We start from the raw sequence: 21,366 nt of genomic DNA on the forward strand, positions 1-21,366 counted from the left end.
ATGGGCAAGTCCATTGGTGGGTCTGGCACTGACCTGAACCTCACTTCACAACCCCCATCTGCAGGACTGATGTTCAGCAGTGTGTGGGCAGCTGCACTGAGCTCCCTGTGTCCCTGGCTGGGAGCGGGGAGCTGAGATCCTCCTTGGGTAGGATGAGACTGCAGGAGGGCTTTGGAGCTCTGCCCTGTGAGACTGGATTCCTCAGCTCTCTGTGGGGACCAGTTTCTTCTGCAAGGAACAGCAGGGTGTGATCACAGAGCATCCAGCACAGGGCAGCTGAGAGCAGGGCTGATGGACAGAGCAGCTCTCCCCACTCTGCACTCAGGGGAAGGTTTCACTGGCACTGCAGCAGCAATGTCAGGGAGTTCTGACAGAAGAAACACTCCTCAGGTACAGTCAGGAGAAAACCAAAGCTCCAAAGCTCTGCTCTGCCCTCAGGTGAGACTGGAGCGACAGTGCTGAAAAGCTCATTCCTATCCATAGGGGATTTAGTCTGAGATCACACAATCCTTCTATTTACTGATTGCTGCCAGGCAGGACTGAGTTCTCCAGAGCCCACAGCCAACCCTTCTCCCAGCAGTGGTATGCTCAAGGCAGCACAATGCAGAACCCCAAAAGGGACCTGACAAAAGGCTTCCTGAATACAGAGAGTCAATCTGAGTGTATTCCATTACAATTAGAAGAGGTTTTCTGTCAGAGTTCCCTAACTTCTCACTGTGCCTTTTCCTCCTTGGACAGGTCTCCACACTTGACAGCAGATGTCCAACAGCAGCAGCTCCATCAGCCAGTTCCTCCTCCTGCCCTTTGCAGACACATGGGAGCTGCAGCTCCTGCACTTCTGGCTCTTCCTGGGCATCTACCTGGCTGCTCTCCTGGGCAATGGCCTCATCATCATCACCATAGCCTGTGATCACCACCTCCACACCCCCATGTACTTCTTCCTCCTCAACCTCTCTGCTACTGACCTTGGCTGCATCTCCACCACTGTTCCCAAAACCATGGCCAATTCCTTGTGGGACACCAGGGCCATTTCCTACACAGGATGTGTGGCTCAAATCTTTTTCTTTGTATTTTTGTTCGCAACAGAGTACTTTCTTCTCACTGTCATGGCCTATGACCGCTACGTTGCCATCTGCCAGCCCCTGCACTACGGGACCCTCCTGGGCAGCAGAGCTTGTGTCCACATGGCAGCAGCTGCCTGGGCCAGTGGGTTTCTCCATGCTGTGCTGCACACAGCCAATACATTTTCCCTTCCCCTCTGTCATGGCAATGCTGTTGACCAGTTCTTCTGTGAAATCCCCCAGATCCTCAAGCTCTCCTGCTCAGATGCCTACCTCAGGGAAACTGGAGTCCTTGTGGTTGGTGCCTGTTTGGATCTTGGGTGTTTTGTGTTCATTGTGGTGTCCTATGTGCAGATCTTCAGGGCTGTGCTGAGGATCCCCTCGCAGCAGGGACGGCACAAAGCTTTTTCCACCTGCATCCCTCACCTGGCCGTGGTCTCCCTGTTTCTCAGCACTGCCTTCTTTGCCTACCTGAAGCCCCCCTCCATCTCCTCCCTATTTCTGGACCTGGTATTGTCATTTCTTTACTCAGTGTTTCCACCAGCAGTGAACCCCCTCATCTACAGCATGAGGAACCAGGAGTTGAAGGATGCTGTGTGGAAACTGAGCACTGGATGTTTCTAAGCAACAACGAACTGCTCATCTTCTTCTGCTTATCACTGACCATGAGGGCTGTGCTCTCTTTGCATCATGTCTGTCTGAAAAGTTGCACAAATTTTTCTTTCTTAAAATTTCTCCTGACATTTATTAAATATTTATAAGAACATTTTCATCAACTGAATCACTTGACTACTTGTCTGAAATGGCAATGCTTTCCCACCATGACAGAACAGGAATTTCCTTGAAGTGTAACAAACATAAAGTCACAGAATCTTTCACAAAGTCCAACCACAGCCGAACCCTGCCTAGTCCACCTCCAGACCATGTCATCAAGCACAACATCTGCACACCTTTGTAATACTTCCAGGGATGGCTACTCCACCACGTCCCTGGGCAGCCTGTTCCAATAGCTGAATACACTTTCCATAAAGAAATTCTTCCTGATGTCTAACCTAAATCTCCCGTAGTATCATTTCAAGCCATTCCCTGTCATCCTATCGCTTGTTATCTGAGATAAGAGGCCAACCTGCACCTCTCTATATCCTTCTTGCAGGTCCTTGTAGAGAGTGATAAGGTCTCCCTTTAGTATCCTGAAGACTAAAACGCCCCAGTTCCCTCAGTTGATCCTCACAGGACTTGTGCTGCAAACCTTTCACTGTCTACTCTGCCATTCTCTGGACACAATCCAGCATCTCAACGTCCTTCTTTTAGCAAGGGGCTCAAAACTGGACACAGTACTCAAGGTGTGGCCTCACCCGAGCTGAGTATAATGGAACAATCTCTTCCCACTCCTGGCAGTCACACTATTCCTGATCCAGGCCTGGATGCCGCTGGCCTTCTTGGCCACCTGGGCACAGCGCTGCTCATGTTCGGCTAACACCCCCATATCCTGTACTTCTAGGGAGCTCTCCAGCCACTCTGCTCCAGGACTGTAACCCTGCCTGTTGTTATTGTGACCAAAGCTCATGACCAAGCCCCATAAAGCCTCTGCCAATTGATCCAGCCTGTCTAGGTCGCTCTGCAGAGCCTTCCTGCCTTCCACAATTTGGTGTCATGTACCAACTTATTGAGGCTGCACTCAATCCCCTCGTCCAGATCATTAATAAAGATGTTAGAGAGGATGGACCCCAGCACTGAGCCCTGGAGAACACCACATGTGATGTGCTGCCAGCTGGATTTAACTCCATTCACCACAGCTGTTTGGGCCCAGCCTTCAGCCAGTTTCTGACCCAGCAAAGAGTATACCCATCTAATCCATGAACAGATGCTTCAGCAGGGTGCCCTGGGGGAAACTGATGAAGGCTTCACTGAAGTCCATGTAGATCACATCCACAGCCTTCCCCTCGTCCACTAAGCAGGTCACCTTGTCATAGAAGGAGATCAGCAGCTTGAAGCACAATCTGCCTTTCCTAAACCCATGCTGACAGGGCCTGATGGCCTGAGTGTGGTGCATGTGTTGCGTGATGGTACTCAAGATTATTTGTTCCATCAACTTCCCCAGCACTGAGGTCAGGCTGACAGGCCTGTAATTCCTCAGGACCTCCCTCTGTCCCTTCCTGTAGATGGGTGTCACGTGTGCAGCTTCCAGTCAGGTGGAAGCACCACGTTCAGCCAAGACTGCTGGTAACTAAGGGAAAGTGGTCTGGGGAGGAAATCCACCAGCTCCCTCAGTACCTTGGGGTGTTTCTCATCCAGACCCATCAACTCGTATGGATCTAAGTGGCTGAGCAGGTCAGTAACCAGTTCCCCATGGATGATGGGGACTTCAGTCCACTTCCCATCCCCATCTTTCCACTCAGTGGTCTGGGTATCAGGGGACCAATGGTGTTACTACTAAGGACTTAGGCAAAGTACATCAGCCTTTTCTTCATCCTCCATCACAGTGGTTCCCCCCGATCCAGTGAAGGTGGGAGATTCTCCCTGGCCCTCCTTTTGCTATTAATGAATTTATAGAATTAATAACAAAAGGATTACCAGGGAGAATCTTCCACAGTTATTGTAGGTCGCAAACAAAAGGTGTAAGGGCTGAAAAAGTTTCTTTCTAGACCCCCCCCCCCCCCCAGGTATTCCACTAGTAGCCCCAGTATCTTTGGGGGTCAGGGCTTTCCTAGCCAGGGGAACAGTCCTACCATTGCCCCACACAATTTTTGTGTCTCTACTGGGTTCCGCCTTTGAAAATTCTAAACATCAATAGCTCCCAAATAAATCTGTGAAGGCTGAAAGATGTTCCTGGGCTGAAACCTTACCAGTTAGCCAACAAGACGCTCTTGTAAACTTTGGGCAAAGGGCATTCCTGGCTATGGGAATTGTCCTATAACACCAGACATCATTTTCCAGCTCTACCAGCGTCCACATTCAAAGACGCTAAATGCCCAGCAATAGCTCTACAACAAAAGGTTTGAGGGCTGAAATATCTTGGGAGTCTGAAAACTCCCCAGGATGCCCAAAAGCACCCCCAGTAACCTTGAGGCTCAGAGCTTTTGTAGCTGAGGGAACGATCTTAATAGTGCCAGATGTCATTTTCAGTCTCTATCAGCATCCAACTTCAAATGTGCTGAATGTCCACCAATAGCACCAAAACAAAAGGAGCGAGTGATTAAAGCTGCTCCTGGCCTGAAACCTACTCAGACATCCCATTAGCAGCCCCAGTAATCTTGGAACTCAGGACTGTCCTTGTCAAACGGAACAGTCCTTACAAGTGCCTGACATAATCTGGCTCCAGCAGCGTCAAGTTTCAAGAATGCAAAATGTCCATCAACAGCACCTAAACCTCCCCAGGTTGTGCACTGGGAGCCACAGTAAAGCTGACCCCTTCACACGCTGCTTGGTCGTAACAGCAGCTGAGGAGAGAGATTTCATGGTTATTAAACTGGATCCTGTTGAACTGCTGTTTGTTGTCAGAGAAATCTGTCTGTGCCTGTGAGCACAGATGATGCCAGGAAAAGTGTTGGGAGTCCCAGGAGGCCAGTGAGGGAACTGCTGGGCTTGGGGAACAGCAGGGGTCTCCATTCAGGGTTGGATCTCAAGAGACTGCTTTTCCTGCCTGTCCAGATCTCCTTAGCAGACCCATACCCATCACAGAATGCTGCTGTCACTTCTTCGATCGACTGAGCCATGCCAGAAAATACCTGTGACTGGAAAAAGGTCCTTCATGGGAAATTCCTTTGACATCTTCATCACTAAGGACCTAACTGAAATCCAATTAGTTGTAGGAGTTTTGAGGTTTTATAAATGAAAGTGACTTGAAGAGCCATGCTTGTAAGGGCTTTCTGGATGTTAATGAGCCCCATGGTGTCTTTTCTTCTGAGTCCACAGACCTCAGATACCAAGTGGAGAAAGATGAAATCTCTCAAGAAGTCCAAGTCAGAAGTAATGCCCAAAGTACCTTGAAACACTATCAGGCCCCACTGGGAACCATTACTAACAAAGCCTCCCCTAGGGGCTCGTTAGAGCAGACAACTGGAGGCCATGAGGACAAACACAGGCAAAGCGCAAGCAGCTCTGATGCTGAGGACACCCTGGTTTGGTCTGATGAAGCAGAAATGCCAAGTGCTGACCCCCAGCCCCTGGGCAGGGAGATCCTGACCCTCACCTGTGTCTCAGGGCTCTTCCTTGGGCAGTGTGACAGGGGTATGACACATGGTGACCTCCCCTGGGGTGTGTGCAAGGAGTCAGCCATGCTCCATGGCCATGAGGACAATGTGTCTTCCCTGAGGCCTCTGTGGCAGGGACATCAGCCACAGCCAAGGGGGCAAAGACCTCATTTCTATCCGGCCCTTTCAGCCGGGCTGGCACACTTGGCCATCTGCACCACAGCCCATCCCACACTGCCCCCAGATTGTGCCTGTTTCCCTGCAGTCACCCATCACTCTTCCTCACCTTGATCTCACCTCATGGTGTCCCTGCCTGTACTGCTGTCTCTCCGTCCTCGCCAGCAATCCCTGGAAACACAAACCCACCAGCTCATCCACACTTCCTCCCAGTGACCTTTTGACCCACTGCACTGAGGGCAGAATGACTTTTCTTTATCCTCACATCCACTGTGATCTCCAAAGCTGTAGTTTGTGATGAATTTATTTTCTCATGCTCTTTTCTTATAGCCCAAAGAATGCCATTCACCTCTGAAATGTACATTTAAAATCTTTGGAACTACTCCTGTGGTTTCCTCAGCCTCCACTTCTCCAGTCTAAAAAAACCCAGGTCTCAGCCTCTTCACGTCGAATCAAAGAATCACAGATTCACAAGGTTGGAAAAGACCTTTAAAGATCATCATATCCAACCATTCCCATCCTATGCTAAAGCATATCCCTAAGTGATAAGGTCTCCCCTCAACCTCCTCTTCAGACTAAACATCCCCAGCTCCCTCAACTGCTCCATATATGATTTGCCCTCCAGCCCCTTCCTCTGCCTGGTTGCCCTTCTCTGCACTTGTTCAAGGACCTCAATGTCCTTCTTATGGTGAGGTGCCTAGAACTGGACACAGCACTCAAGGTGCAGCCTCACCAATGCTGGGTACAGGGGCACAATCACCTCCCAAGACCTACTGGCCATACTATTTTTGATACAAGCCAGGATGTCAGTGGCTTTCTTGGCTTCCTGGGCTCACTGCTGACTCATAGTCAGCCTGCAGTCAACCAACACCCCCAGGTCCTTCTCTGCCTGACAGCTCTCCAGCCAGTCTCACCCAAGCTTGTAGTGCTGCATGGGGTTGTTCTGTCCCATGTGCAGCACTCTGCACTTGGCCTTGTTAAACTTCATCCCGTTGGTCTCAGCCCATCGGTCCAGTCTTTTCAGACCCCTCTGAAGAGCCTCCCTACCCTCAGGCAGATCAACACTTCCTCCTAGCTTAGTGTCCTCTGCAAACTTACTGAGGGAGCATTCCATCCCTTCATCCAGGTCATCGATAAAGATGTTGAACAAGACTGGACCCTGGACTGAGCCCTGGGCAACGCCACATCTGCCAGTTCCCTCAATATTCCTGGGTAGATCCCATATGGGCCCATGGACTTGGTGATGTCTAACTGGCCAAGTTACAACCATAACCACTAAACTATCTTCCTGAAGCTCCATGTCTACCTGTTTTGTGTGCACACCCAGGGATGGCAACACCACCTCCACCTGGGCACCCTGTTCTAATGCTTCATGACTCTTTTGGTGAAGACATGTTTCCTAATTTCCAATTGGAACCCACACTGGCATAACCTAAGATCATTTCCTCTTGTCCTATTGCTAGTCACTAGGGACAAGAGGCCAACACCCACCTCACTTCAATCTCCTTTCAGGTAGCTCTAGAAAGCTCTCAGGCCTTGCCTCAGCCTCCTCCAGGCTGAAAAGCCCCAGCTCCCTCAGCCTCTCTTCATAAGACCTGTGCACCAGACCTCTAAGCAGCCTAATTTCCCTTCTCTGCACCCTCTCCAGCACCTCAATGTCCTTCCTATACTGCAGCACCCAAAGGTACACACAGTACTCGAGGTGTGGCCGTAAAAGGGTGAGATTACATCCCTAGCCCTGGTGGTCACTGTTTGTGGTGGTTTGACCCAGTCTGCAGGTCAGCTGCCCACCAAAGCTGCTCTATCAAAATATATAGAAATATTTTCTGTATGTACAGAGAGATATATTAAATATAGAGATATTCAATAGAGAGATAAATATATAGCCACTATACCAAAGTATATATTGAGCGGCTTAGGAGTTGAGATAAGGACAGGGAGAGATCGTTCCACAATTGGTATCGTGGGCAAAACAGACTCAACACGGAATGAAAACAGGAAAACCATCTAATTTATTGCACATATACACACACTGAGTGAAACCAGAGTAGGATAATGAGAAGTAAAACCAGAGCTGAAAACATCTTCCTGCACCCCTCCCTTTCTCTAAGACTTCACTTTATTAATGATTTATCTCCCTTCACCCTCCCCAAGTCTTACATGAGGACATGGGGATGGGGGTTCGGGTCAGTTTATCACAAGTTGTTTTCCTTCTTCTTAGTGTTGGGGCTGGGGAGGGAGGGGAAGAGGGTGGGAATAGCATTCCTTACACCCTTCCCCTGCTGCACCATGGGGTCCCACCCATGGCAGACAGTCCTTAACCAACTTGTCCAACATGGGTACTTTCCCACAGGGCTTCAGCTCTTCCCCAACTGCCCCAGCATGGGTCACTGCGATGGGCTGCAGTCATAAAATCAGAGAACGTCTCTCAGTCTCTTGGGCCCAGACTGCTCCAGCCTGGTCCCCCATGGAGTCACAAATCCCCTCAGGAAACCTGCTCTGGCGTGGGCCTTTCTCTCTCTACACAGGCTGCAGGTCCTGACAGGAATTTGCTCCAACACAGGACACAGCGTCTTCTATATGTTTCCATCTGCTCCCGCATGGGGCCTTTCAACAGGCTGCAGACAGGATCTCTGCTCCATGTCATCTTCCATGGGCTGCAGGGGGACACCGACTCCACCACAGTCCTCTCCATAAGCTGCCAGGAAATCTTCCTCTCCAGCACCTGGAGAACCTTGTCCCCCTCCTTCTTCACTGACCGTGGTGTCTGCACAGTTTCTTACATCTCACTCCCTTCCTCTGGTGACAAAAAGTGGCTGCTTGCCCTTTTTTTATCACTTACATGTGATTCCTATAGGTGCTATGACTGCCACTGATGGGCTTGGCCTTGGCCAGTGGCAGGTCAGCCCTTGAGCTGGCTGGTGTTTAATCTGTCAGACCTTGGGGAAGTTTCTAGCTGCTTCTTGCAGAAGCCACCCCTGCAGCCCCCCACCCCGTAATGTAAACCTCTATTCACTTTCCACCCCAAGGCACCTAATGGACCCAGACATGGCCTTTGTTCGGCTGGTGGCTTCAGATCCCCTTTCAGATGTGCTGTAACCTGTCCTACGAAACAGACCCTTTACCATCCAGGTCCTCCGGTCACACTGGGAACCCAGTAAAGCAAAGGATCAGCCAAGCTCTCATTCCCTTCAATGTCAGACCATGTCTTGGTCCCTCTAAGCCAATGCAGCACCCAAGGGAAACAGCAGGGCCTTGTTGCCTGCAGCTCCTTGTGCGTATTCTGTACTCCAGTTTGGAAAGTACAGCCCAAGCTTCCCACACTTCACCACACTGGGTCAGTCTGGACTTAACCTCCTGAGAAGTAGAACCAATGCAAGCATGTCTAAACAAAAACAGTTATAACAGTGCAATGCCCATCAAACACCAGCTGGCTGAGATAAATCTGAGAAATTTGGTGAGGAAAGATGAGCAGTTTATTGCTGCTGAAACACTACTGCTAGAATGAGGTTCCTCAGAGCGCTCTTGAGTTCTGTGTTCCTCATGCTGTAGATGAGGGGGTTCACTGCAGGAGGCACCACCGCATACAGCACTGACAGAACAACATCCCAGCATAGGGAAGAGATGGAGGGGGGCTTCAGGTAGGCAAACATGCCAGAGCTGACAAATAGAAAGACAACAGCCAAGTGAGGGAGGCAGGTGGAAAAGGCTTTGTGCCGTCCCTGCTGCGAGGGGATCCTCAGCACGGCCCTGAAGATCTGAACATAGGACACCACAATGTACACAAAACAAGCAGAAACTGAGAAAAAGCTAAACCCAAGAAGTTCAACCTCCTTGATGAAATACTGTGAGCATGAAAGCTTGAGGATCTGGGGGATTTCACAGAAGAACTGGTCAACAGCATTGCCATGGCAGAGGGGCAGTGAAAATGTATTGGCTGTGTGCAGCACAGCATTGAGAAGCCCACTTGCCCAGGCAGCTGCTGCCATGTGGACACAAGCTCTGCTGCCCAGGAGGGTCCTGTAGTGCAGGGGGTGGCAGATGGCCACGTAGCGGTCATAGGCCATGACAGTGAGAAGATAAACCTCTGCTGCAACCATGAAGACAAACACAAAGACCTGTGCAGCACATCCTGTGTAGGAAATGGCCCTGGTGTCCCACAAGGAATTGGCCATGGATTTGGGGAGAGTGGTAGAGATGGAGACTATGTCAAGGAGAGAGAGGTTTAAGAGAAAGAAGTACATGGGGGTGTGGAGGTGGTGGTCACAGGCTATGGTGATTATGACGAGGCCATTGCCCAGGAGAGCAGCCAGGTAGATGCCCAGGAAGAGGCAGAAGTGCAGGAGCTGCAGCTCCCGTGTGTCTGCAAAGGGCAGGAGGAGGAACTGGCTGATGGAGCTGCTGTTGGACATCTGCTGCATCTGAATATGATCTTCAGTTTGTGAGAAAACAGAGATACTGATTGAGGTCAGACTTCTGTAAGCCATGCATATTCTATGTCTCAATGCAATTCTTCATTCGGACTCTGTCAGGAAGCCTTTCTTCAGGAACATCTCTCTACCTCTCCTTCACTTGTGCTTCGGGTTTTGCTGGATGAGGAGGCAATTAGGAGCAGAGGCACTTTAGTGACCTCAAAGGAGTGCTGTTTAATGGACCATGAAAAAATCAGGCTCAGGTGTTCCACCCCAAATACACTTGAGGTGGAGGAAAGCAGAGACATCCCTGATCCAAGAGCAGATTGACAGACTCCTCATCTTTGCTCATTGTTCTCCTCCCAGACATGCACACAGAGGGATCATTGCAGTTGCCCACGTACAGCTGCCCAGCAGCATTGCCACAGACTGAGCACTGAGGTGTCTTCTCTTTGGGGATTTCTCCTCAGAAACAGGTCTGCAGAGCAGGACCCAAAGGGTGGGTGTGCAAACGGCAGCTGAACCTCCCACCCCCACCCCCTCGTACCTGTGCTGCCCTTCTCACCACTGGATTTGCCCTGAGAAGGCAGCTCCTTCTCCTTGCCTGTCCCTGGCTCTGCTGCTTGCAGCTGCTCCTGCCAGAAGCCCTCTCCCTGTGCCCAGCTCCACTCCCTGGCAGGGCAAAGCTCATCCCTCTTGCTGGGTGCTCACCTCTGCCTGCAAACACCTCCCTAAGGCAGGGCACGGCCCAGGGGCAGCTCTGCCTGGGCGGGGGCTACAGACCAGACCTCACAAAGCCTGATGTGGCTGCAGAGGCGAAAGGGCTGATGAGCTGGCTGCAGATAGCTGGGTAGAGTGCTGTGAGGGGCTTCTCCCAGGATCGCTCATCTCTCCGTGTCAGACACCAGGAGTCTCAGAGGGTTCTCCTCAGCAGAAACAAGAATTTCCACCTGCAGTGCCAAACTCAGACCTCCAGACTGAGGGTCAGGAAAGGTCCTTCTCTCTCCAGGAGTGCAGTCTGTTTGTGCTTCTTGAGAAGTGCCCCTGGAAGTGTCCTGAGGTAGAGCTGAAGCTGTGAGAAGCCCTGATCCATGCAGCACCCTCTGGACAGCTCTCTCAGCATCATAAGTCACCTCTAAGTGCCTGAAGTAGTGCCCTCAGCCCTGATCCTGGGCACAGCTGTCTCTGCAGTGTTGTCTGGTTGCCATGACCTCCATCCATCAATCCCATGAGCTCAGCCCAGCTCAGCAGCAAAGGACCAACCCCAGGTGTCACTTTCTCTGTCCCCTCTGAGCTCCCTGCAGGTGTCCCAGGGGAATCTGCTGTGAAACAGGCTGAAGGAACCACTGCTGTTCCTTCTCTCAGAGCCAGCAGTGTCAGTTCTCCCATCTGAAAAAGACAGGTTCAAGAATAACCTTTTCTTGTCCCATCTGTAGTCAAGACACCAAGACAGGGACAGGGAATGATCTCCTTTCTCTCTGCAGAGGGAAGGGATTCAGCTCCCACTCCATGTCAACAGTCCTGGGGCTAAAAGTGAACTCAGCTGCCCCCCATCCCACAGCACAACTCCACAGGAGGTGGGATTCCTCTGGCCCCAGCTCAGGTGTGCCATGAACATCACCACATGCCCTAACCAAGGTCCGGGCACTGACTCTGTGTAACTCCAATCACAGCCCTGTCATGTGAAGGGAGGTGCCAAGGCTCTCACACACAGCTACAAGGGGTCAGCAGGGACAGCGATGGTCCTGTCCAGGAAAGCCATCCCCACTCAGACCCAGGGCATGTCACACACCCCAGGCAGCATTGCAGACACATGCGGTGTCTCTGTGCAGGGAACTAGTAGCCACCTCTGCAGCATGGCAAGGGCTGTCCCTTCTCTAGCCAGCTCATGTGTAGGAGAAACATCACACTGGCTCCTGCCTACGCTGGTCTTTAGTGACCTCCTTGATAACACAGACAAGGAACAAAACAAAAACCTTGGCCATGATGTGTCAGCAGCATCTTGTCATTCCTGGAGATCAGCTTCACCTCAGCCAAAGGCCCCCAGGGGCAGCAGAGGCACCAGCGACAAAACCCCTGTTTCCTGCCAGGGCTGCCCTTCCCAACCCTCCTTCTCTCTGTCCTTGGGCACAAGAGAGTTTACTCACTCCCTTGGCATCCAATTCCAGCTTTGTTTTCCATCGGCCAACCACTCTGGCATGTCTCTGCCCTGGAGCAAAGCCTTTGCACACGTGGGGTTTGGGGTGTTTGTTCCCAGGTTTCCATCAAAGAAGCCAGAGCTGGGCCTGCAGGCAAACCTGAGATGCTACAGCCAAGGTGTCCACCCATGCCCCTCAGGTGGGGTCAAAGCCAGGGCCAGTTGGAGCCTAAGAGCCTGAGCTTTTTGACATTGATAGAGTAATATCTATGGTGTGGTGAATCAGTACGGGCTTTCAGGAGAAAAAAGCTGGATGGATTATGAGTGGCGTTTCCTCAAAGTGAAGAAGCTACGTGGATGTACGAAGCTCTTGGGTGGAGCCAAGAAGAAGTTGGGGGACCCCTTTGTGGGTGAGGGCCAGAGGAAGAGCCACTAAAGGTGACATGATGGTAGGAGATGAGGAACACAGAGTCAAGGTGAGTCAGTTGCCATAATCTTCTCTAATCCTACCAAGGAAGTCTCTGTGTACAGAAGCCTGGGCCTCACTGGGGGCTTTAATGGCCCTGGTGTTTTCTGGAAAGGGAACAAAGCAGGATGCAAAAAGTCTAGGAAGTTTCTGGAGTGCCTTGGAACAACTTCTTAGCACTGCTCCCAGATAGGCCAGCAAGGGTAATGAAACCTGGGTTCGATCCTTGCCCACAAGGAAGAGCTCATCTGGTGACTTTGAAAGGCCTTCGGATGCTCATCTAGCACTTAAGATGTCCCAGCTCCACACTTGCCTGATATCATGATTGATATCACAGACATGAACTCCACATCTTCCTTCTTTTTCACTTTTGAAAGTCCACATTGCACCTTTTCTACTTCAGCATGGCAGCCCCTCCAGCCACCTGCTACTTGAGGCCTTGCTCCTGCCTTGACCAGCCCGTGCCACCCACACAGATCTTCCCTGCACTCCCATGTGTCTCACTGACCCTTCTCTGCTCATCACCGCAGAAGGGCTGTGCATCCTCCACACTCATGGATGTTTCCTGAGGTCCACTCAAGTGTGTGCAGTGAAGGAGGAACAGAGAGTGAGGGCAGCTCGTGGGTCTTGCCTGAGAACTTTCACTCCAGCACCTGGGCATTCCCCATCGACCAGGCTGAGGCACTAACCCCAGATGGAAACATCTGTATTTTCCTAGACAGGAACTAGCTAGGAAGGGTGATGGGGAGAAAATGAGGGCCACTAGAGATGAAGCTGGGGAGCAGTGCAACGGCTGGGGGTGAGGGCAATGACCCAACTGAAGTGCATCTTCCCTAATGCACGCAGCGTGGGCAACAGTCAGGAAGAGCTGGAAGCCATTGTGCAGCAGGCAAACTATGGCTTACTTGCCATCACTGAAGTGTGGTGGGACCACTCCCAAGACTGGAGGGTGGCCATGGACGGCTATAAATTTTTCAGAAGGGACAGGCAGCGCAGGAGGGGTGGTGGTGTGTGTCTCTATGTGAGACAGTGTTCTGATGCGACAGAGTTTGGCGCTGGGAACCAAAGAATGATAGAATGGCATGGGTTGGAAGGGACCCCAAAGATCACAGCATTCCAACCTCCCTGCCACAGGCAGGGCCACCAACCTCGAGACCTGGAGCTACACAAGGTTGTCCAGGGCCCCAGCCAACCTGGCCTTGAACACTTCCAGGGATGGGGCATCCACCACCTCTCTGGGCAGCCTGCTCCAGAACCTCACCACTCTCTCTGGAAAAAACCTTTCCCTAATATCTAATCTAAAACTTCCATTCCTTTAGTTTTAAATCATTCCCCCTTGTCCTGCCATTATCTGCTCTTCTAAAAAGTTGATTCCCCTCCTGTTTCTCTGCTCCCTTCAGGTACTGGAAGGCTGCAATGAGGTCCCCTCACAGCCTTCTCTTCTCCAGGCTGAACCAGCCCAGCTCCCCCATCCTTTCTTTGTAGGGGAGCTGCTCCAGCCCTCTGATCATCTTTGTGGCTCCTCTGAACCCTCTCCAAAAGTTCCATATCTTTCTTGTATTGAGAGCCCCAGATCTGGACACAGTACTCCAGATGGGGCCTCACAAGGGCAGAGTAGAGAGAGACAATCCCCTCCCTGTCCCTGCTGCCACCCCTCTCCTGATGGAGCCCAGGATACCATTGGCCTTGCGAGCTGCAAGAGCACACTGCTGGCTCATGGGAAGTTTCTCATCCACCGGAAACCCCAAGTCCTTCTCAGCAGGGCTGCTCTCAAGAAGCTCTTCTCCCAGTCTGTATCTGTGTCTGGGATTCCTCTGGCCCAAGTGCAACACCTGACACTTGGCAGTGTGGAACCTCATCAGGTTCCCCCGGGCCCATCTTTCCAGCCTGTCAAGATCCCTCTGGATGGCTTCCTTTCCTTCTGGGGTGTCGACCACACCACTCAGCTTGGTGTCATCCACAAACTTGCTGAGGGTGCACTCAATTCCATCACCCATGTCACTGATAAAGATGTTAAAGAGCACCGGTCCCAAGACAGACCCCTGGGGGACACCACTTGTCACCGGCCTCCACCTGGACATAGACCCATTGACCACCACCCTTTGGCTACGGTCTGTTAACCAGTTTCTTATCCAGTGGACGGTCCACCCATCAACTCCACTTCTCTCCAATTTAGAGATAAGGATGTGGTGGGGGACTGTGTCAAAGGCCTTGCACAAGACCAGGTAGATGACATCGGTCGCCTTCCCTTTATCTGCCGATGCTGTCTCTCCATCAGAGAAAGTCACCAGATTGGTGAGGCACGACCTTCCCTTGGTGAAGCCGTGCTGGCTGTCCCGGATCACACGCTCATCCCTCACGTGCTCCAACATGTCGTCCAGGAGGATCTGTTCCATGATCTTCCCAGGCACAGAGGTGAGGCTCACCAGCCTGTAATTCCCTGGGTCTTCCTTGTTCTCTTTTTTATAAATGGGAGTGACATGACCTTTTTTCCAGTCCCCAGGGGCCTCTCCTGACAGCCACGACTTTTCAAATATGATGGAGAGCGGCTCGGCAACCACATCAGCAGCTCCTTCAGGACTCTGGGATGCATGTCATCCAGCCCCATAGACTTGTAGACATTCAGTCTCCTGAGGCGGTCTCGGACTTGCTCTGCTCTTACATTGGGGGGGGGGGGGATTTACTCCCCCATTTCCCACCTTGAGTTTTAGGGATGCAAGGTTCTGGGATTTGAGAATTATGAGTCCATCTGGACTCAGCACTGGTGAGGCCAACTCTGGAGCAGTCAGCCCCAGTGTGGGGCTCCCTGGTCTGGAGGAAGGGGAGGAACTGTCATGTTCTCAGATAAAAGTCTGGCCAGATATGGCTATAGGTCTTGTGTGAAGAGGCTGAAGAACCTAGACTTCTTTAGCCTGGGGAAGGGGAGGCTGAGGGAAGCCCTCTTGTGCTACATTTAAAGAACATAAGAAAGGAAGTCCATGTGAAACTGCAGCTTTTAAGGTCAGAGTTGCCATGAGGATAAAGAAGTGTCACTATGAGGGCAGTGCTGTGGTGATAAAAGTCACTTGGAGGAAGTGTGGATGAGCTGGTGGCTTTGTGTTTGTGGGAACAGCTGGTGAGGAGGCAGAGACAGCAGAACAGGCAGGGACATCATGGAGTGAGATCAAGGTGGGGAAGGGGGTTGGGTGCCTGCAGCCTGCAGGCAAACAGCACAGGCGTGGGCAGTGTGGAATGGGCAATGGTGCAGATGGCCACAGGTGCCAGCCAGGCCTTTGACTCCTTGACTAGAGCTGATATCCCTGCCACAGAGGCCTCAGAGGAGACACATTGTCCTGACAGCCATGGAGCATCATTGCCTCCTTGCACCCACCCCAGGGGAGTACTCCATGTACCATACCCCTGTCTGTCCCTTGGAATCACACCCCACATTCCAAGGAAGAGCCCTGAGAACCAGGTGAAGGTCAGGATGTCCCTGCCCAGGGCCTGGGGTTCAGCACTTGTCTTTTCTGCTTCATCAGACCAAGCCAGGGTGTCCTCAGCATCAGAGATGCCTGTGTTTTGCCTGTGTTTGTCCTCATGGTCTCCAGTTGACTGCTCTAAGGAGCCCATGGGGAGACTTTGTCAGTAATGGCTCCCAGTGGGGCCTGTTAGTGCTTCAAGGTACTTTGGGCATTACTCCTGACTTGGACATCTGGAGAGGTTTCTTCACTCTCCTCTTGGACTCTGTGGTCTGTGGACTCAGAAGAAAACACACCATGGGGCTCATTAATCACACAGAAATCCCTTACAAGCATGGCTCTTCAAGTCATTTCCTTTAAAAAAAATAGACCTTGTATAACAAATTGTAGACGTTTTATTTGAGTGATGAAAATTTCAAAGGAGTTTCACAATGCAGGATTTTTTCATAGGAAAAAATGATTCTGTCACATCTCAGATCATGGAAGAAAGTTCAGCAGCATGCTGGATTGGGTGCTGGGGCAGAGGTCTCCTAAGGAGACCTGGACAGGCAGGAGAAGCAGTCTGTTGAGGTAAAACCCTGTTTAGAGAACCTTGCTTTTCCCCAAGCCCAGCAGGTCCTTCACTGGCCTCCGGGGACTCCCAACACATTTCCTCCCATCATCTGTGCTCACAGGCATGGACAGATTTCTCTGACAAGAAACAGCAGTTAAACATGACACAGTTTAATACCCATGAAATCTCTCTCCTCAGCTGCTGCTACAGCCAAGCAGAATGTGAAGGGGGTCAGCTTTCAGAGGAGATTCTCTCCCAGAACAGTTTGAATCAGATACATTGAAAGGACACTTATCAATACATTTAACTTGTTACAGAACAGTTCACTAGACTTCTGAAAGATGGGATGTTTTCCATCTTAAGCTCAAAGCAGAAACCAGAGCGTTGAGTGGCTTCTGAATGACCAAAGAGCAAGAAGAAGTGGAAACCTGTGAACAAAGTGAAGTGCATACAAAGAAAGGTCACTTGTCAACACACTGACTGGTCCATTAGTCTTCTGAAAGTAAGAATATTTTCCAACTCTCTGAAGCACAGAGAAGACTCTGGAGAGTTAACTGCCATCTGAATGACCAAAGAGCAAGCAAACGTGGAATCCTGTTGAGAAAAGTGAAGTGCATAGGTCTATTTAGTCTATTGAGAAGATGTCCTTAGGCATAGCTGCTGAATCAGAGAGATGTAAACACCTGAATGATGAAGGACATGACAGAGACAGTCTGTCAGTAATGGAGGTAAAGGGGAAGGAATTTCTTCCACTGCCATGGATACTAATCCTGGAAAATCCCGTTCAGCCATGGTGGGAAAGCATTGCCAATTCAGACAATGCTCATGTGATTAAGCTGATGAAAAAGTTCTTGTAAATGTGTTTTTGAAAAAGGAAAATAAAGAAGGAAAAATTCTGTCCCTTGGTATGCAGACATGGTGCAAAGGGAACGCAGCTTTTCATTATTCATTTTCTCAGTAGAACAAGACCTGGAGATACTGCAGAAGGAATGTGATGAATGTGAACCATGTTATCCTATCTCAGAAAAATAAGGAGAAAAAATTAAATCGAACAACTGAAATCCATACTAAATACAGACTGCTCCTAAAGTGACTTGCATGGCCAACAATAAATGGAAGATGAGCAGTTTATTGCTGCATAGGAACATCCAGTCATCAGTTTCCACATAGCATCCTTGAGCTCCTGGTTCCTCATGCTGTAGATGAGGGGGTTCACTGCTGGTGGAAACACCGAGTAAAGAAATGAAAATACCATGTCCAAAAATAGGGAGGAGATGGAGGGGGGCTTCAGGTAGGTAAACACACCAGTGATAATAAACAGGGAGACCACAGCCAAGTGAGGGAGGCAGGTGGAAAAGGCTTTGTGCCGTCCCTGCTGCGAGGGGATCCTCAGCACAGCCCTGAAGATCTGTACATAGGACACCACAATGAACACAAAACACCCAAAACCCAAACAGACACTGACGACAAGGACTCCAGTTTCCCTGAGGTAGGCATCTGAGCAGGAGAGCTTGAGGATCTGGGGGATTTCACAGAAGAACTGGTCAACAGCATTGCCATGGCAGAGGGGCAGTGAAAATGTATTGGCTGTGTGCAGCACAGAATAGAGAAACCCACTGGCCCAGGCAGCTGCTGCCATGTGGACACAAGCTCTGCTGCCCAGGAGGGTCCCATAGTGCAGGGGGTGGCAGATGGCAACGTAGCGGTCATAGGCCATGACAGTGAGGAGACAGAGCTCTGTTGTGATGAAAAATAAAAAGAAAAAGAGTTGAGCCACACATCCTGTGTAGGAAATGGCCCTGGTGTCCCACAAGGAATTGGCCATGGATTTGGGAACAGTGGTGGAGATGCAGCTAAAGTCAAGTACAGAGAGGTTGAGGAGGAAGAAGTACATGGGAGTGTGGAGGTGATGGTCACAGGCTATGGTGATGATGATGAGGCCATTGCCCAGGAGAGCAGCCAGGTAGATGCCCAGGAAGAGGCAGAAGTGCAGGAGCTGCAGCTCCCGTGTGTCTGCAAAGGGCAGGAGGAGGAACTGGCTGATGGAGCTGCTGTTGGGCATCTGCTGCTGTGAACTGTAGAGACCTGTCCAAGGAGGAAAAGGCACAGTGAGAATTCAGGGAACTCTTCTTTAAAGAAAACCTCTTCAAATTCTTATTGAATACCCTCATATTGACTCTCTGTATTCAGGAAGACTTTTGTCAGGTCCCTCTTGGGAGGTCTGCTTTGTGCTGGCTTGAGTGTTCCACTGCGGGGAGAAGGGTCTGCTGTGGGGTCTCGAGAACTCAGTCCTGCCTGGCAGCAGTCAGTAAATAGAAGGATGGTGTGATCTCAGACTAAATCCCCTTTGGATAGGAATGAGCTTTTCATCACTGTCACTCCAGTTTTACCTGTGGGCAGAGCAGAGCTTTGGAGCTTTGGTTTTCTCCTGACTCTACTTGAGGAGTGTTTCTTCTGTCAGAACTCCCTGTCACTGCTGCAGCAGTGCCAGTGAAACCTTCCCCTGATTGCAGAGTGGGGAGAGCTGCTCTGTCCATCAGCCCTGATGTCAGATGTCCTGTGCTGGGCACTCTGTGATCACACCCTGGTGTTGCCCGTAGAATAAACTGGACCCTGTAGAGCTCTGAGGAATCCAGTCTCTCAGGGCAGAGATCCAAAGCCCTCCTGTGGTGTCTCATCCTACCCAAAGAGGATCTCAGCTTCCTTCTCCCAGCCAGGGACACACAGGGCTCATTGCAGCTGCCCACAGACACGGGCGATCAGCGGCATTGCCAGGGTCTCAGTGCTGAGATCTCTTCTGCATGGGGCTCCTCTCTGGGGCACAAAAGTCCCTAGGAGAGTGGTGCAATTTTTGCAGACAGCCTACAGCCCAGAGCAGCCCTCAGGAACTCCTCAGTCCTAGAGCTGGGGGTCCTGAAGTGAGGGTCAGCTCAGTCCCAGTTCCACCAATGGACGTGCCAAGAGCTCCAGGTAATCATGGGAGAAAGGCAGCAAGGACAGGAGGGAAAGAGCAAGAAATGCTCCAGCCCAAGCAGGAAGGACAGGGACAGACAAACAGGCATGTATGGGGTTCTTGTCACTGGGGCCTGGGCTGCCAAGGAGGGGACTCAGCCTGAAACACTGGTACTCTGGGTGCAGAGTCTGTGCTGGGTGGCAGAAAATAGGGGGTCGGTGAGGGAAAGCTTCTGCACTGTGGGGGATGTCAGGTAGCTACAAAATCCTCACTGCCACGGTATTGCTGGGAGCAGCTCCTTCTCCTTCCTTGCCAATGTCTCTGATGCCTGGAGCTGTCCCTGCAGCTGCTTCTCTCTGCCCATGTCACCTCCCACTCTGTAGTCACAGACCTCATCCAACCTGCCCTGTGCTCAATTGTGCTCTGAAGACCCCTCCTGGCATCAGGGCACTGCCCTGGGGAACCTCTGTGTGTGCAGAGCTCAACAGAGTGTCTGACATGTTCCTATGACCAAATGTGTTTGCACTGCCTTCTTTTAAGTTATCAAGAAAAGCTCAATTCTCACTCCCCACCCAGTCCAGAAGAGCAGAAAATTCAAAGCAAGGTCTCTTTACCTCTCACCCACAGACATACCAGGCAGAGTGCTGTGATTTCTCTTCCAGTGAGCTCTCAGCATCTATCAGCTCTCTCAGCCTCACAGGTCTCCCCTCGGTGCCTACAGGCAGTGTCCCCAGCCCTGTGTGCTTGGCAGAGGAGCTGCTCCTGGGCAGAGCTGTCTCTCTGCTGCACTGCTGGGTTGCCATGAGCTCCCTCCATCCCAGGAGCCTGGCCCAGCTCAGCAGAAGACCAGTTTTTGTAGGCTCCCTCCTGGTGTCTCAGGCCTCATGGGGATGACTCTCAATTTTCATTCTTTGGCTGGGGAGAAATCCTTGTGTCCAGCAGAGTCCTTTCTCCTGATCAAACCAGAGCTGGGCAGGACAATCACCTTTCCTTGTCTCTATATGAGACTGGACACCCAGGCAGGGACAGGACAGGGACTCGTTCCCCCTGTGAAAGAAAGGGATTTGAGTGAGGATTTGGGCATTTCTCTGTGTTTCACAAGAACAAAATCAGGAAAAACAAATCTAGAAAGCTCTGCTCTGCAGTTGGGGGAAGTGGGAACCACCATCCAGAAAATAGCTTATAGATCAGAAAAGACAGACCTTCTGCTGCAAGGACAAACTAACACCTGGGGAGCTCCCATCACAGCCCCATACAGCCAGTGGCACCCTCAGCCAGCAGGAAATGCACCTCCCAAAAAGCACCTTTCCAATGTCTAATAGAACAGGGAGAGGCAGTCCTTGGGTCTCCAATGAGAACATTTCACTCAGGGAAGAGTGCCCCAAGTTCTCACTGCCTTGTTCTCCTTGCAGAGGGCTCCATGCAAAGAGGCAGAGAATGTCCAACAGCAGCTTCATTCCCTACTTCCTCCTCCTCCTGCCCTTTGCAGACACACGGGAGCTGCAGTGGGTTTCTCAGTGCTGTGCTGCACACAGCCAGTACATGTTCCCTCCCCCTCTGCAAGGGCAATGCTGGTGACCAGTTCTTCTCTGCAATCCCCCAGATCCTCAGCCTCACATGCTCAGATGCCTACCCCAGGGAGATTGGTCTTCTTGCATCTAGTACCGGTTAAGTTTTGGGTTGTTTTGTGGGCTACCTCTGGAGCTTTAAGTCTAGGAACATTTTTGGCCCTCACACCTTGTTCTTGGGATCTGTAGCTGGACATATAGCATTTTTGAAGATGGATGCTGGTAGAGCCTGATAAAGAGGTCAGGCACTGTTAGAACCATTCCCTAGGCAAAGAAAGCCCTGAGCCCCAAGGGTACTGGGGCTGCTAGTGGGCTACTGGGGAGGTTTCAGGCCAGGAACATCGTCACCACTCAAAGCTTTTGTTTCAGCTGTACCTGGACATTGAGC

The 21,366-nt window shown here is 51.1% G+C and overlaps 4 protein-coding genes across 4 annotated transcripts in view; 1 reads left to right on the top strand and 3 right to left on the bottom strand.

Moving 5' to 3' along the window:
- Window positions 1–758: 758 nt before the first annotated feature.
- Window positions 759–1,685, top strand: LOC311202990 (olfactory receptor 14C36-like; the record flags this gene model as incomplete). The annotated part of the gene is made up of 1 exon (XM_084277628.1): window positions 759–1,685. The coding sequence occupies one exon, from the start codon at window positions 759–761 to the stop codon at window positions 1,683–1,685; it is 927 nt and encodes a 308-aa protein (XP_084133754.1).
- Window positions 1,686–8,907: 7,222 nt separating this feature from the next.
- On the bottom strand, window positions 8,908–9,843 carry LOC311202991 (olfactory receptor 14A16-like; the record flags this gene model as incomplete). Its single annotated transcript, XM_084277629.1, has 1 exon — window positions 8,908–9,843. The coding sequence occupies one exon, from the start codon at window positions 9,841–9,843 to the stop codon at window positions 8,908–8,910; it is 936 nt and encodes a 311-aa protein (XP_084133755.1).
- A 7,698-nt stretch (window positions 9,844–17,541) lies between these two features.
- On the bottom strand, window positions 17,542–18,519 carry LOC311202992 (olfactory receptor 14C36-like; the record flags this gene model as incomplete). Its single annotated transcript, XM_084277630.1, has 1 exon — window positions 17,542–18,519. The coding sequence occupies one exon, from the start codon at window positions 18,517–18,519 to the stop codon at window positions 17,542–17,544; it is 978 nt and encodes a 325-aa protein (XP_084133756.1).
- Window positions 18,520–21,141: 2,622 nt separating this feature from the next.
- The window catches only part of LOC311202993 (olfactory receptor 14A16-like), a gene marked incomplete at both ends in the record, with an annotated part of 32,286 nt that continues 32,061 nt past the window's right edge, over window positions 21,142–21,366 (bottom strand). The window contains one exon of the mRNA XM_084277631.1: window positions 21,142–21,207. Within this exon, the coding sequence (XP_084133757.1) occupies window positions 21,142–21,207 (66 nt within the window). The remainder of the gene's footprint in view (window positions 21,208–21,366) is intronic.

This window comes from Gallinula chloropus (genome assembly GCF_964237585.1).
Source record: "Gallinula chloropus genome assembly, chromosome: 34".
Taxonomy (NCBI): Eukaryota; Metazoa; Chordata; class Aves; order Gruiformes; family Rallidae; genus Gallinula; species Gallinula chloropus.